Here is a 14854-nt window from a genome sequence, read left to right as displayed (position 1 = left end):
TCGTGCCTGCTGGTTCTTGACCCTCCCATCAGTGGGAACAGTTTGTATGCACCTTGTCCAGATTCCTAAATTTAAAATCTGTTGTCAACCTTCTCCGATGAGAACAGCTCTAGCTCCTCCAAACTATCCACTTATTCCTGTGATCATTCTCATAGATATTTTCTGCACCTTCTCGAAATCCTTCAGAAACTTCCCAAAAGGTGATTCCCAGTATTTGACATAATGCCATCATTGAGGCAGAAAGTGTTTTACGTTGCTCACCATATCCTACTTGCTTTTTGTAAACTCCAGGATCCTATTTGCCTTATTAACCACATTCCCTCAACCTATGCTGTCTCCTAGATGTGTGCGTATGTATAGTACTTTTCACAACTACAATGCACTTTCCAGTCAATTAAGTACTTTTCGGAATTAAGACAGTGCTCCAGTGTAGGACACATTGCCGTGTGCGCATTGCCATGTCCGAAAGCAGCACTAAAATAAATTAATAATCTTAGTGATATCACTTACATGATAAACATTGAGGAACTTACCTGCTCTTCTTTGCATTGTGTTGTTGCCCATCTTAGAAAGCAGCCAGGACCTTGGTTTTACTTTTACCAGAGTGATACTTTAGTAGTATGTATCGCCAAACTAAGGTTGCAAAATGTGAATTAAAGAATAGCTTGAGACAGAAGAGAATCCAACAATTGCAATGAAATCTAAGTCGATGACAAGCCTATTTCTTGATCTCCTTCACCTACCTTCCAAGCACTTCTCACATTTGTGGTCTAAATAGGAGATCTTCTGCTAGCAAGTGCCCTTTCCACTTTTATCAGCAGCTTCCTCCTGTTAACAAAATTAGTGATAAATTCCAATGATCAAGACAACATGCTGTGATATCCAAGTGTCAATACAAGAGACAGCTCCAAGAATAATTTCATGATAATATGTACAAGTTACTTTTGAATCTATAATAAATTAACAATCTTAGCAATATACAAGGAATGTTGTTTTTGAAATTTAAAGTATTAACTTATGTTAAGTGAACACTGACAGATTAATTTTTTTTCATGATATAGCAATCAAAAAATTAGTTTGAGATCTAGCATCTTATCTCCAGTGTTTTTTTTGTAATACTTTCTAAAATGGTCTGATCCAGACTTTCCTGTGCTTGCTTCTTTAAGCATTTGCAAATCTTTAGATCCTGCTTTAGAACAAAAGGTAACACAAGGAAATGCAATGAGTGGTAAGGATCTGAAATGCATTGCTTGAGTTTGGAAACAATTGTGGCTTTCAAAAGGGAGTAGAATAAATATTTGAAAAGGAAAGGATTGAAGGACTATGGAGAAAAGAGAGGGAACTGGACCAGTAACTTTCTGCTTATTGATGGGCAATTTCCCAATTGCCGATGAACACCCAATCAGAATATATACTTATACTTAGCACCAAGATAGTCATGAGTCAATGGTGTTATGCTTATTTCTCAGGATTAATAATATGTGTTCAAGCCCCATTTCAGAGATTTGAGCACACAATCTCAAGTGATTCTTAAGTGCAGTACACACAGACTTCAGTGGTTTTACATGACCACTTTTCAGTATTGATTGCCAATGAGATAACCCAGTGTTCCCAAGATCCAAATATCATGCTTAGGTGGACCGATCAAGAATGGCCAGGATGTTTCCATCTGATTACGTTGTTATTTTTCTTAAGTTCAATGTTTAAATATGTTCTGCAAACATATTTAATATTCTCTAAGATTTCTAAAACTATCTCACACAGAATGAATTATCTAAAAGGGAACTGATATGTTAAGCAGGTGAAATTTGTCAGCCATCTTGCATGTATTCAGATTCTACAAATAAAAACAAAATAAATAAGAAGTCTAAATCACTCATCTCAACATAATGCCATTGGACCATAAACAAGTAATGACAGATATATTTGTGTCCTCAGGCATTTTTATCATTAGCATATCAAAAGGAAATATGTATCTATGGGTATATTTATCATTTTGTTTAGACACATTGCTGAAAGGTTTTACATGAAAGTGTCTTTTTTTGTGCAGCAGCCTTTCTGATACGTGAGTAATATTGTTAAATCTGATTTCCAACTTTATTGAAGAAATCTATTGGTTGCATACGGAAATCAGCATTGTGCATTGATTGAAAACGGAAGCTTTCTTCAGGGCTCAACATGTTTGCAGAGTTTGGACTATGCCAACATCTGTAAACAAATGTTGCTTTTTAAATTATTTTTCTCCAGTTGTATTAGCCTTTGCATTGACAGATCCATTTTTCAGAGTACTTTCTATTATTCCTCAACATGGGAGTTAAGGGCAGGCATGTCAATGTTTTTGGGTCCAAATGTTTACAGCTAACACCTATTATACAATGTTTAAAAAGATTTCAAGTCTCTACCTAAAACATGAACTTGTGTTCAGATGTATCTGCTGCACTTCCAACAAGTTTTTTTTTGTTATTTTGACACAGTTTATTACATATGGATTAATTGCCATGTTTCTGGTATTAGACCTATGTCTCTGAAACAGACACAGTTTGGTAGCATTGTAAAACTCCAATGTGGTAATGCTTAGCAATGTTCTCCAAACAAAATATCAGTTTTTTTCTCCATATTTTTACTTACCCAATCCTGGTTATCCATGTTTAGTCAAGAATCTCCATACATGTTTCTATAAAAATGTTCAACATCAATCTTTAGATGAATTTGCAGGAGTCATACATCAACAGAGCAGGAAAGTGCCTGGTCTCTTTTTTTTCCCCACCATAAATAACCCAACAGTACTGAAAGACAGTTCTTATAGGAAAATCGTGACCGCAAAAGTCAGTTAAACTGATTGCAAACTTGGATCTTGGGAAGCTATTAGTATAGCTACTAATATGCCAAGAATCAGGATAATTTTCCACCCAAGTCATTGGTGCTGCTTTAGTCCATTAACTTACATAATGATTAACACTTTCAACACCTTTTGCCCCACTCATAGAACAAATTCCACATCTTGGCCAGCATTACAAGTAAAATCAGATTAAACTGTAATGTAAAGGGTGATCTATCACTTTGCAAATCAAGAGCGGAGATTTAACTTAAGAACTGCGATGGATTCACTATCCAATATATAACCTGGCCAGTTTTCCTTACTGAGAGAAAGTGAGAACTGCAGATGCTGGAGATCAGAATCAAAAAATGTGGCACTGCAAAAGCACAGCAGGTCAGGCAGCATACAACCCTGTCACAGTAGGTACTGAAAAATGTGCCAGAGTGTGGACATGGATACCACCATTACATGTGGGGACACCTCCCACCATGTACGTGGCAGATACTCATGTGACTCAGCCAACGTTGTCTTTATGCGTTGCAGGCAAGGATGCCTTGAGGCATGGTACATTGGGGAAACCGAGCAAAGACTATGGCAACGGATGAATGGGCACCGCACAACAATCAACAGACAGGAGTGTTCCCTCCCATCCTCCAAAGTGGACTTTGGGACAGGCAGCAGCGAAAAGTGGCCGAGCAGAGGCCTCAACCTTGGGTCAGATTACCACCATTGCACTATATACACACACACATGCATCCTCTCACAGTCTTCATGATTTGGAGATGCTGGTGTTGCACTCGAGTGTACAAAGTTAAAAATCACACAACACCAGGTTATAGTCCAACAGGTTTAATTGGAAGCACACTAGCTTTCGGAGCGACACTCCTTCATCACTATCATCTGATGAAGGAGCATCGCTCCGAAAGCTAGTGTGCTTCCAATTAAACCTGTTGGATTATAACCTGGTGTTGTGTGATTTTTAACTTCTCACAGTCTTAGATCACTCTACACTCACACACACACGTACACTTCCTCTCACAGTCACTCACAACCCCCCACCCCAGACACACACACACACATGCACCCCCTCACAGACTTAGACACTCTACACTTACATACATACACATGAACACTCTCTCTCACACTCACAAACCCCCACCCCAGACAGACAGACATACACTCACATAAACCCATATGCACATATACATATACGTTTGTGGGGTGAATTTGTACTTGCAGAGTTACATTGTACTTTGCTCAAAAACTGCATAAATTCATGTAAGACTCTGTTAACTCACTTTTTAAATTAGAATCAGTCTAAACATTATGGCACAGACAGAGAACACAGGGGGCTAACACCTTCAACATAGTATCTGACTAACACCAACTGTTATAGTTAACCAGAGAATGTAACTTGTAAAAACAATGTTTTGTGATTTACATATGAAAGAAGTGAAACTATCATGGTATTCGAACAGTTGAAAGACTCAACAAACAATCAAGGTATTTTTCAATGCATAATTTCAGTTACATCACACTGTAAACTTTTGCTATAAATTCTGTGCCTTACAATTGTGTCCCCCACAACCACCTGATGGAGCAGCACTCTGAAAGCTAGTGCTTCCAATTAAACCTGTTGGACTATAACCTGGTGTTGTGTGATTTTTAACTTTGTACACCCCAGTCCAACACCGGCATCTCCAAGTCAAGAATAGAGAAAATGTACAAATATGACAAATTACAGAGTCTTAAAGCATGGAAACAGACCCTTCAGTTCAACCATAATTCCAAACTAAACTAATCCCACCTGCCTGCGCTTGGCCAATATCTCTCCAAACATTTCTTATTCATGAACTTATTCAAATATCTTCTAAATGTTGTTCCTGCATCCATCACTTCTTCTGGCAGTTCAATCTACATATGAACTACTGTGTAAAAAAAAAATGTCCCATATGTCTTCTTTAAATCTTTCTCCTCTCACCTTAAAAATATGCCCCAGTCTTGGAATCCCCCACACCTGCCATTCACCTTGTTTATACCCCTCGTGATTTTATAAACCTGGAGCCCTGAAAGCAGCTTCAACCTCGACAAACATTATTATTATCAACTTCTCACATCTAATATCCTATTACTGATGCGCCATTATTGTAAATGCATAAAGGGAAAAATATTGTGGAAATTCTTAAGATACATAAGATTTGTGCAGGGCATCCTCAAATTACATTACAGTCAGTCCAGGTTGCGAATAGGTTCTGTTCTCGAGACTGTCAATTTGTGCATAAGTTGGAGCATAATGCAGAACAATATAAAATTGCAGGTTAAAAATACGGGAAATGATTGTATGTCAGATCTTTAAAACCATGCCCACCATATGGGATCATGTTTGTTAAGTACAAACATTCATAAGTTGGACGTTCATCAATCGGGATCCCCAGCATTGCAATGACACTCTCGGGGTGAGGCGTGAAGAAATAAACTATGGTTTTAGATGTGAGCTTCCATTAATACAAGATCAAGACCAGCAATAGAGTTGAAGAAAAGGAAGAGGGATTTCTGTAAGTAGTCATACTAGGAATGCTTCTCACTTGCATTTGGGATCTTGTAAGATTGTGACAACCAGAGCCAGCACATACCCCTCATTGAATCTGGAACCGTGTTGTCCATGATATGCAGATTGGATTAGAGCCACAAGTCTGACGGTACTTCAGTTTGTGGGTTTGGAGCTGTTATGACTCAAGATTGCCAACTTGGATTAGAGCCACTACAGCGTGAATATTTTTTTTCCCCCTGCAGCTTTGAAAAGCTATGCAACTGGTAATGATTAAAAACTCAACAGCAGCTTTTCATCTGGGTTCAGTGTGAAGACTTTTTCTAGTCAAAGGCAATAGAATTAGACATGTATAAAAAGACCATTTGCATTAATTGGATACAAGTACCAGTGCATACCAGTATGCTTAGCTGACATTAATAATTAAAGCTCTTCCACTGGGGAAAAAATTACATTGTTGATTAGGATGGACAGGTTTCTTTGGCTTGGCATAGCACTACATTTCTTAAATTGATTTGTTACAGTTTTTAATCAGTGTTTGTACCAGATTAGAATGCAAGATATATATTTTTTAGCTGACTACTTAATTCTCAATGCTTTGTAGTTCTATGTTTATATTAATTACTTGATTAAGTGACATGCCGCTAAAACATTATACATGGAAATTGATTTTTTGTTCTTCAACACATCACATCCTGAAATACCACTACAAACAGAGAAACTCAGCAGGTCGGGCAGCATCTGTGAAGAGAGATACTCAAGTTAACATTTGACTCTGTTCTGACTCTTCTTCAGAAATGGAAATTGTTGTAATAAGTTTTTTAAAAAATATGATCTAGAATAGTATCCGACGGTGCTGCGTTTGTCTCAGGTTTCTGGCAGAGGCAGTACTTTGCTTTTGAGTACCACCGTTAAATCTGATTTCAAACTTGATTATCCAATTTCATTGGTTCTATACCAAGCTCGACATTATAAATTCTTTTGGATCTGAAATGTTCTGGCCTCAACATACTTAGCAGATGTGCATAATTTCAGTTTGCTTTTTAAAAATGGTTAAAAAATGTTGTTTTCTTCCATTTGTACCAGTCTTTGTTAGTTTTCATATCTACTTTTCACTGACTAATTTCTACTATTTTTGAATGTGGGAGGTAGCAGTAGATATGTCAATATGTTTGGGTCTAAACATGAATAGCTAACACCTATAACTCTACAATGGGCGGAAAGATTTGAAGTCTCTATCTTAAGCATTAATCTCTGTCTGTTTGAATAAGGACATCGCTGTTGTTTCCAACATAGTGTTTGTATTTAAATATTGTTAATAAATATGAATCAATTGTCATGTTCTGTTTACCAGCTTCAAGTAGAAATGGCGACTTTTCTTAAACACAATTGGCAGAACTATATTTCAGGAAAATGCTGTTTATGCCACAGTAAAATTTTGGAGAGCTGCAGAATTCAGACTCGTTCCTAAATTGGGCTAGATTTTGCCAGGTGTAAAAAAGAATGATGCCAATATCCATTAATTATCAGCACAGATTTTTCCATTGAGTTTTGCACTGGGACGTACTGTAATGAGAAGGCCTCGACAGTCACTACAGAGTGCTTGGGACCTGTGTGAACAAGACAAGCAATTGTGCATCATTTTAACCAGATTAAAGATTTACTGCTGAGCAGGGCAGAGTCTGAGTCAGGAATGTTAAAATAGTTAATTCATCGGGAAATCGCACACAGAAAGCAAAATCGAAATGCTGAGAAAGGTATTTTTGAACTCTGCTGAGGGAATGTTACTCCACATTTGTAAAAGTTAATTTTCTGTGCTAGACATTGTTTGACATTACTGTACTAAAGAATTACACTTTTAAACGAAAACCCTTCATAATGGTAATAGATAAAATCTAACTTTTTCTGGTCTATCTACTGGCTATTTAATGGTAAGTACAGCAAATTCACACTGTCACATATATTCAATGATTCTCTTTACACAATATTAATAAAGCAAAGTCTCTGGGGACTTCATCACTAGAATTTGCTTTACACATCTATTATTTAATAAATGTCAAATACTTATTGTTATTTGTACTGCAAAATCTGGACTATTATCATCTTCAACAGTGTCGTATGTAAAACAAATGCACTGGTGAGTCAGAGTGAAGAAGCAATTATGTTCAATGTACAACATCTGCTTGGCTTGGTATGGTTTTGTGGATTATGTTGTTAATTATGTGTTTTGGTCTTCCCATTTAACCTTTAATAAAATGAAGCACAGCTTAAATATTATTTATCAATTAAGTTAACAAATTCCCTTCGGTTTCTGTCAATGTTAATGACAACAGAAAAAGGTTTCAGCAATTAGCAATTGTTCATTTACATTTAAATGACACAATGGAAGTACATTTTTAAAGACTACTCAACATATTCATTTACAATTAAAAATGTTGCAATGATTATTTTCTATTGCTGATTCCATAAAACTACTTTATGTACCACCCTCCTCTGCATAGCCTTTTCAGTTTCTAATTGTGTTCACATTGTTCTAACCTGATTTGACACAATATATTGTTCCCGGAGTACCAGTCACTTAATCAGATTCTGCAAAAAATATGGAAGATTACATTTTTGACCGATGAGCTCCACGTAAAGTGATCACCCGTCTTCTCCTACAAACACTGAATAGACTCGTATATTTCATATATTTTCCACCACTAAATTAAAATCCAGCATTTGTTTCTTTCATCAGTTTGTTTTCTCGCATGAAACTACCATCAGTCATGCTCACATACAGTTGCCAACACAAGCCCTGCAGCAAGTTTTAAAAGGAATTGTGATCATCTGCTTTTGTACTTTTCCCCCCTTTATTCTTTAAATGGGATGTAGGCCAGCATTGTTTTACCCTTCCAGAAATTCCCTTCAATTGAACATCTTGCTAGGCTATTTCAGAGGGCACTCAAGAGTCAACCACATTACTGTGTGTCTGGAGTCACATTTAGGCCAAACCAGGTAAGAATGGCAGATTTCCTTCCCTAAAGGGTACGGTGTGAGCCAAATGGATTTTCACAACTATTAATGACAGCTATCATGGCCCTTATTATCAAGACCAGCTTTACACTCCAGGTTCATTAATTGAATTCAGATTCTACTATTTGCGTTAGTGGGATTTGAATGAGTGGCCCTAGACTATTTAAATTAATAGTATAATGAAACTACCACCTATAGATTTCATTACAAAAGTTTTCAATGTGGTGAAACACTGGTCATGGTGCCATTCAACACCCAATATATATGTTTTTATATTTAACATATGGTGAAAATAGGATCTAGTTTGACAGATTTACTGAATGATGTGACTTCCACAAACCATTATGCATTCTGCAAATCACTTATAGAATTCTTACAGTGTGGAAGCAGGCCATTCAACCCATTGAGTCCACGCCATCCCTCCAAAGCTCATCTCACCTAGACCCACCCCCCCAACCCTATCCCTGTAACCATGCATTTCCCATGGCTAATCCATCTCGTCTGTACATCCCTGGACACTATGAACAATTAAGCATTGCCAATCCATTTAACCTTCACATCTTTGGACTGTGGGAGGAAACTGAAGCATCCAGAGGAAACCCAAGCAGTCACAGGGTCAGAGAGATATACAGCACGGAAACAGACCCTTCAGTGCAAACCGTCATGCCAATCAGATATCCCAACCCAATCTAGTCCCACTTGACACCACCCAGCCCGTATCCCTCCAAACCCTTCCTATTCATTTACCTATCCAAATGCCTTTTAAATGTTGCAATTGTACTAACCTCCACCACTTCCTCTGGCAGCTCATTCCATAGACGTACCACCCTCTGTGTAAAAAAGTTGTCCCTTCGATCTCTTTTATATCTTTCCCCTCTAGGGAAAAATGTACAAACTCCACACAGTCACCCGAGACTGGAGTCCAGACCAGGTTCTTGCTGCTGTGAGACAGCAGTGCTAACCATTGAGCCACCATGCTGCCCTTCTAGAGATGAGACTTTCTTCCAGTAGCATCAACAGACTTGTCACTTATGTGATAACTGCATAACTTCAAAATAATTTACTTGTTATCCATTCCTGTTTCTCTTTTAGAATTCCTGGTATCTCCTCCCTTTTACTGCTGCCTTCAATCTTCCGTTTTCCAGCAGTCATTGCAATCTCTAATCCAAAGCTAACGATTCTGCTGCTGCGTACATGGATTTCAGTTCCTTCCTTGTTTTCTCAGGACATTAAAAAATGTAAACTAAAATATTTTAAAAATCAATCATCCACCAGAAATAAAAATAAATCAGAAAACAATTAAAAGATAATGAAGCAGAATTTTAAAAAACCTTTCTTTGTAGCTTTTTTTTTTGAGATAGTTAATTCCTTTTTCATCCACAATTATCCCTAATGTCCAATTAATTTGGTTCCCTAATTTTCAGCTGCATTAATTCTTCAAAATCCCCAAAAATTGTCAAAATATTAAAATGTGAATAAAATGAAATATGAAAACATTGAATAACAAACAGTAGTTTCGAGGTCATTCCCATTTGTGATGCTAGCATTCCTGATCTAACCTGGAATTAATTTATTGTAACTTGATGCAAGTACTATGACTGGAACTTCCATGAAAACAATATCGGTAATAAAAGATATGAATACAAATAATATAGGAAAATATTTATTTTCAAATTTCCCCTGGATTATGTGTTCTGTTAGTTTCTGTAATCTTCAAAGCATGAAGTTCTGGACCAGAACAGCAGGTTTCTTCAGTATAACATTTCTATATCAATGTTTATTTTTCCATCTCCCTAATCTTGCCCTGCAGAGCATCACATGTCTTCTTTGCATCACCAAGCAGCATTGAAGAGTTCGGTTTGTAGAAGATTGGATTGTCAACTGCAGCATAGCCAACTCCAAGGGTTCGCTTCATCACAATAACCTGCAGGTGGAAGAAAGTTTCAGACAGATATCTCATTCAATTCTTGTACACAATGTTAGATTCAATTGGAATTTATCTCATTAATTTAAAATGCATATAGAGTTTCAGTTGCCTATTATTTGTCTTCACACATCTTTTTTTCAGTTCACAGTCAACTATGTCAATAGCTACATTGTGACTTTTTTCCAAAGTTGTTTTGCATAAAGAGTAATTAATATTTGTGCTAATTTGTTTTTTGTGAGAATCCAATCCAATTTTGGAAATCAAGTGTTTCTCTATTATTCTGGCATCCCAACTATCCCTTTTCAATTATGTTACAGCTTTGTAGAGTGCAAAACTCTCATCCAATGAATAGCTAATTTCTAATCAAATGACTGCCATGGATCAGTTTATGTGAAACTTTACACTAGTGGAGGCTGCTTTTCTGGCAATTTGTCTCAGATTGTTACGGTAAGGTAACAATGACTTTTCCTTACATTCAGCCATACTATAGCTTTCTGTCCTGAATGCTGCCCACAATGTAACCTCTGCTATTCTTCAGAAATGGTAACCATGATGTTGCTGATTAAATAATTCATAAATACATATTTTAACAAGAACAGTAAGAATTTCTGAATGTTGGAGCAGGGATATTAAGATGCCCTTAGCTACAAAAGTGGTAATCAACAAAGCAGGAATGTTGTGAAAACAAGAATGGCAAATTTAATTATTAATGACATTCGTCAAAAGTGTGTTGTGTGTAAAGAAGTGGAGAAACAAAATCAATGGTTAACAAGAAAGTGAAAAAGCCAGTGTGAAGAGCTAAGGCTTGCAATACAGGTGATCAAATCTTAAAAATAAGAAAGATGAAATTAAAATCAGTATGTGGTAAATGATGGGCAAATTATTCGAGATGTCTCAATAAAATGAAAAGACAGATTTGTAACGATGCTCTGCTGTGAAGTATTGTTGCAATTAATTCAGATTCTCAGAAAATGCTCCATAAAGCTCCACATACGAAAGATTTTAAGTTAATGCTCATGGAATATACGGCATGGTGGCTCAGTGGTTAGCACTGCGCCTCACAGCACTAGGGGCTCAAGTTCAATTCCACTCTTAGGCAACTGCGTGGAATTTGCATGTTCTCCCCATGTCTGCGTGAGTTTCTGCCGGGTGCTCCGGTTTCCTTTCGCAGCTCAAAGATGTGCAGATTAGGGTGGATTGGCCATGCTAAATTGCCCATAGTGTTCAGGAATGTATAGGGTAGGTGTGTTAGCTATGGAAAATATGGGGTTACAGGGTACGGGGATGGATCTGGGTGTGGATTTGTTGGGCCAAATCGCAGTTTCCACACTGCAGGGATTCTACGGATAATGGCAAAAATACAATCTTTAGCTAGACTGAAAATGGCTTGGCAACAAGCAGGAAACACATAAATAAAAAGATTCAAATTCCATGCAATGACTAATGACTTTTACAAGGATATTTCGGTCATGCCTTCTTTCCAATATTCATATGCAATTATGATACACATTTTCTGACAGCATTGCACTGGGAGAATGATTGCAATCAGAGCTCGAAATCAACATGAGAACTGGGTTTAGGAAGGACAAACGTGTTTATTAAATGCACTGGAATAGGAAACGAAAAAACATGCCCAGATGAAGAAAGATCTTTATGAACACAGACAAAAAGAGAAGCAAAGCAATTGTTTAATATACAACACCTAGTTCTTGATGTACTGGAAGGCATGTCTAGGAGTAAAAGTTAGCGAAACAAAATAAGTTGGCTAAAGAAATTCATCTTGCCATTTTCTTTGCAGAAAACGTTGTCTAGTCATTTACCTGCAAAATCAATTCAGGCTGTACACAATGCACTCTTTTTATATACAACAGTGCTGTCTAAAAGCAAGCTGTCATTTTAAGGCAATAACAGTTGTTCCAGAGCGCTAAGAGCTGAGAAGCTTCTTTAAGTCCTCACCTTTTTTTTTAAAGAAAACAGTGGTCTACCCAACTTTCTCATCTCTTTCTTCCCAATCTCAGTCACTCACCTCTTAGGTCATGGTACTTCTTAAGCCTCAAAATGGAGTCACAACGGGAAGGAAGTACTGCTACCCAACATTATAACCTGGTGTCCACAGCACTTTAATCCAGCAGAGATCTTAAGGGCTGGTGGAATCCAGGTGTAAACTCTGATTAAGGAGCAGACCTGGCACAGTTTATGAAATCTGGATAAGATTGCAAGACCTGGAGAGGTCTTTAGAGGACTGCAGGACCTGAAGGAGACCTGCAGGACAAGAAGCTAGTCAGATGGAAGATACATAGATACACAGAATGCAGGGAACTGGATCTTGCAAAGCAGATTATCCCAGGCATTGCTTACTGGGCAGACAAACAAGAAAATCGATCTGAAATAAAGAACTGAATCTGACATCATTCCAGGCTAAATGGCAAATCTGGCTTTGGGATGGATTATGGGAAAACACTAATTTGTTGGAATTTTGACCAGGATGCCTCCTTAATTGGTATCAAGACAGGTTCTGTCTTCAATTAAGGGCAGTGGGTAGGTTCACAATTTTGGACAGCCAATCAGTGGCCATCCACAGTTTGGGATAGCAGCAGACAGCATTAAAGGATTAGTAACTGAGAAGGTGGTTTATGGTAATATTGGCCTTCCAGACACTTTTTAAAGAAGAATAATTAAAAAGTAAACAGTATAGCCATGGCTGTGGGTTTGGAAGAGAATTCTGAGGGGTAACTGGTCTCCTCAGAGTAACCTATGATTGCTTGTATGCCCTTACCAAGGAAGGAGGGCCTCTGGGTATCCCTGGAGGTCGACAATTGGGTCCTCACCTTGAGGCAGTGGAACTCCACTCACTGCCATCACAATGAGAGAATGGAAACTTCGCCCTCCCCGTCAGCCATTACTTACTGTTAAAACTCTAAACAAGCCGAATTCCTGTTTTGTGGCAGTGTGCAGCCATTTTAGCCAAAGACTGACACAAGGAGGTTCCTGTATTTTCTGACCCTGTTCAACTCCTTTCCTAGCCTCACTGAGGGTCAAAGATCCTGCCCAGTGTTACACTGCAAACTGAAAATCCACACTGGGGAGATAGTCTTTTGGGGTTAGGATTAAAATACATTACTGGGGCACTCTGGAGAGTGCATTGCTTTCCGCTATGCCACATTTGCCTTGCTGTTTTCAGAGCTGATGCTGAATGCCAGAAAGAGAATAAAAAACTACATTCCCAAGTACTGATGCCTCTTGAAGTCTCTGACTGAGTCTATCCCACTGGATATTTTGTTGAAAGTAATAAAGAGGAATTTTTTTTACTGTACACAATTTCCAAGAATGTACCTCAACTGTCATAATGTTTCAGAGTATAACCTACTTTGGCCAAGAATTGTTATGCTTGGATAAGACTAGAATAAGCATTCAGCTTTCTTAAGGCCAGTCCATTATAATTACAGCTTGTGCGGCAATAAGAGAGGGTGGGCACGCATCAAAACCAACAGCCCACCCACCACATGTAAGTAAATATTTAAATACCACAGATCTTGTTCAATAAGCAGCCAGCCAATTACAGGGCATGATTTGTGCCCCAGTGAAAGGTGAAAGTCCAACAGTCAGCCAACTTAACCCACCCACAGTGTGCTGTTAGCTCACTGTCCATTTTCCTACCAGGACTGGTGGGGGTTGCAAGCGGTCTTCTTTTCCCTGTAATTTTCAGCCCCAAGCTGCACACATTCTTCAGTGTTGGGTGCGGCACAGTGGTCAGCACTGCTGCCTCACAGTGGCAGGGACCTGGTTCAGTTCCAGCCTCGGGCAACTATCTGTGTGGAGTTTGCACATTCTCCTTGTGTCTGCGTGGGTTTCCTCCAGGTATTCTGGTTTCCTCCCACAGTCCAAAGATGTGCAGGTCAGGTGAATTGGCCGTGCTAAATTGCTCAAAATGTTCACGGATGTGTAGGTTAGGCACATTAGTCATGGGAAATGTAGAGTAATAGGGTAGGAGCAGGGGAATGGGTCTGAATGTGATACTCTTTGGAGGGTCAATGCGGACTCGTTGGGCTTAATGGCCTGTATCCACACTGTAGGGATTCTCTGATCCATGATCAGAGTTTGGCAAGTTTAATAGTATACTTCTTTGTGGCACTAACAGCACATTATACAGAGAAACAGTGAGAAGCAGACAAGCATGGAGACACACTTCAAGAATTTGGAAAGTTAGACTAACGTTTCCATCCTGGATAGTCCAGAGATGTGAGCTGCAACAGAGGCGGTGGAAAACATGTTGGAGTTGTTTACCCAGGGCTGCCAACCCCAAGGCTCTGGGCTGCAGTGGAAGCCTGGGCCTCGGTTTTGTATTTCCAAATTAATTTTGTCAGAACTGGCTAGATCCTTTTGTTGACTTGCCAAATTATATATGTGCCCATCGTGCCACCAAAATGGGAAAACACATGCTTTTATACATTTTGACTACTTCGGCATAATCCTCAACTCTTTCATCCAAGTGGAGAATCAAACATGGTCTTCCAAATAGAAACAAAAATAAAGTATGATCTCAGAC

The 14854-nt window shown here is 38.4% G+C and overlaps 1 protein-coding gene across 1 annotated transcript in view; it reads right to left on the bottom strand.

The window, feature by feature from the left end:
- Nucleotides 1-10031: 10031 nt before the first annotated feature.
- The window catches only part of LOC132834133 (NAD(P) transhydrogenase, mitochondrial-like), a 69937-nt gene continuing 65114 nt past the window's right edge, over nt 10032-14854 (bottom strand). Inside the window, exon 22 of the mRNA XM_060852764.1 lies at nt 10032-10305. Coding sequence (XP_060708747.1) covers nt 10159-10305 — 147 coding nt within the window. The 3' untranslated portion in view covers nt 10032-10158. The remainder of the gene's footprint in view (nt 10306-14854) is intronic.

The sequence above is a fragment of the Hemiscyllium ocellatum genome, chromosome 39 (assembly GCF_020745735.1).
Source record: "Hemiscyllium ocellatum isolate sHemOce1 chromosome 39, sHemOce1.pat.X.cur, whole genome shotgun sequence".
In the NCBI taxonomy this organism is placed as follows: Eukaryota; Metazoa; Chordata; class Chondrichthyes; order Orectolobiformes; family Hemiscylliidae; genus Hemiscyllium; species Hemiscyllium ocellatum.
The sequence above is the reverse complement of the archived record's forward strand: the minus strand, read 5'-3'. Positions and strand labels throughout refer to the sequence as shown.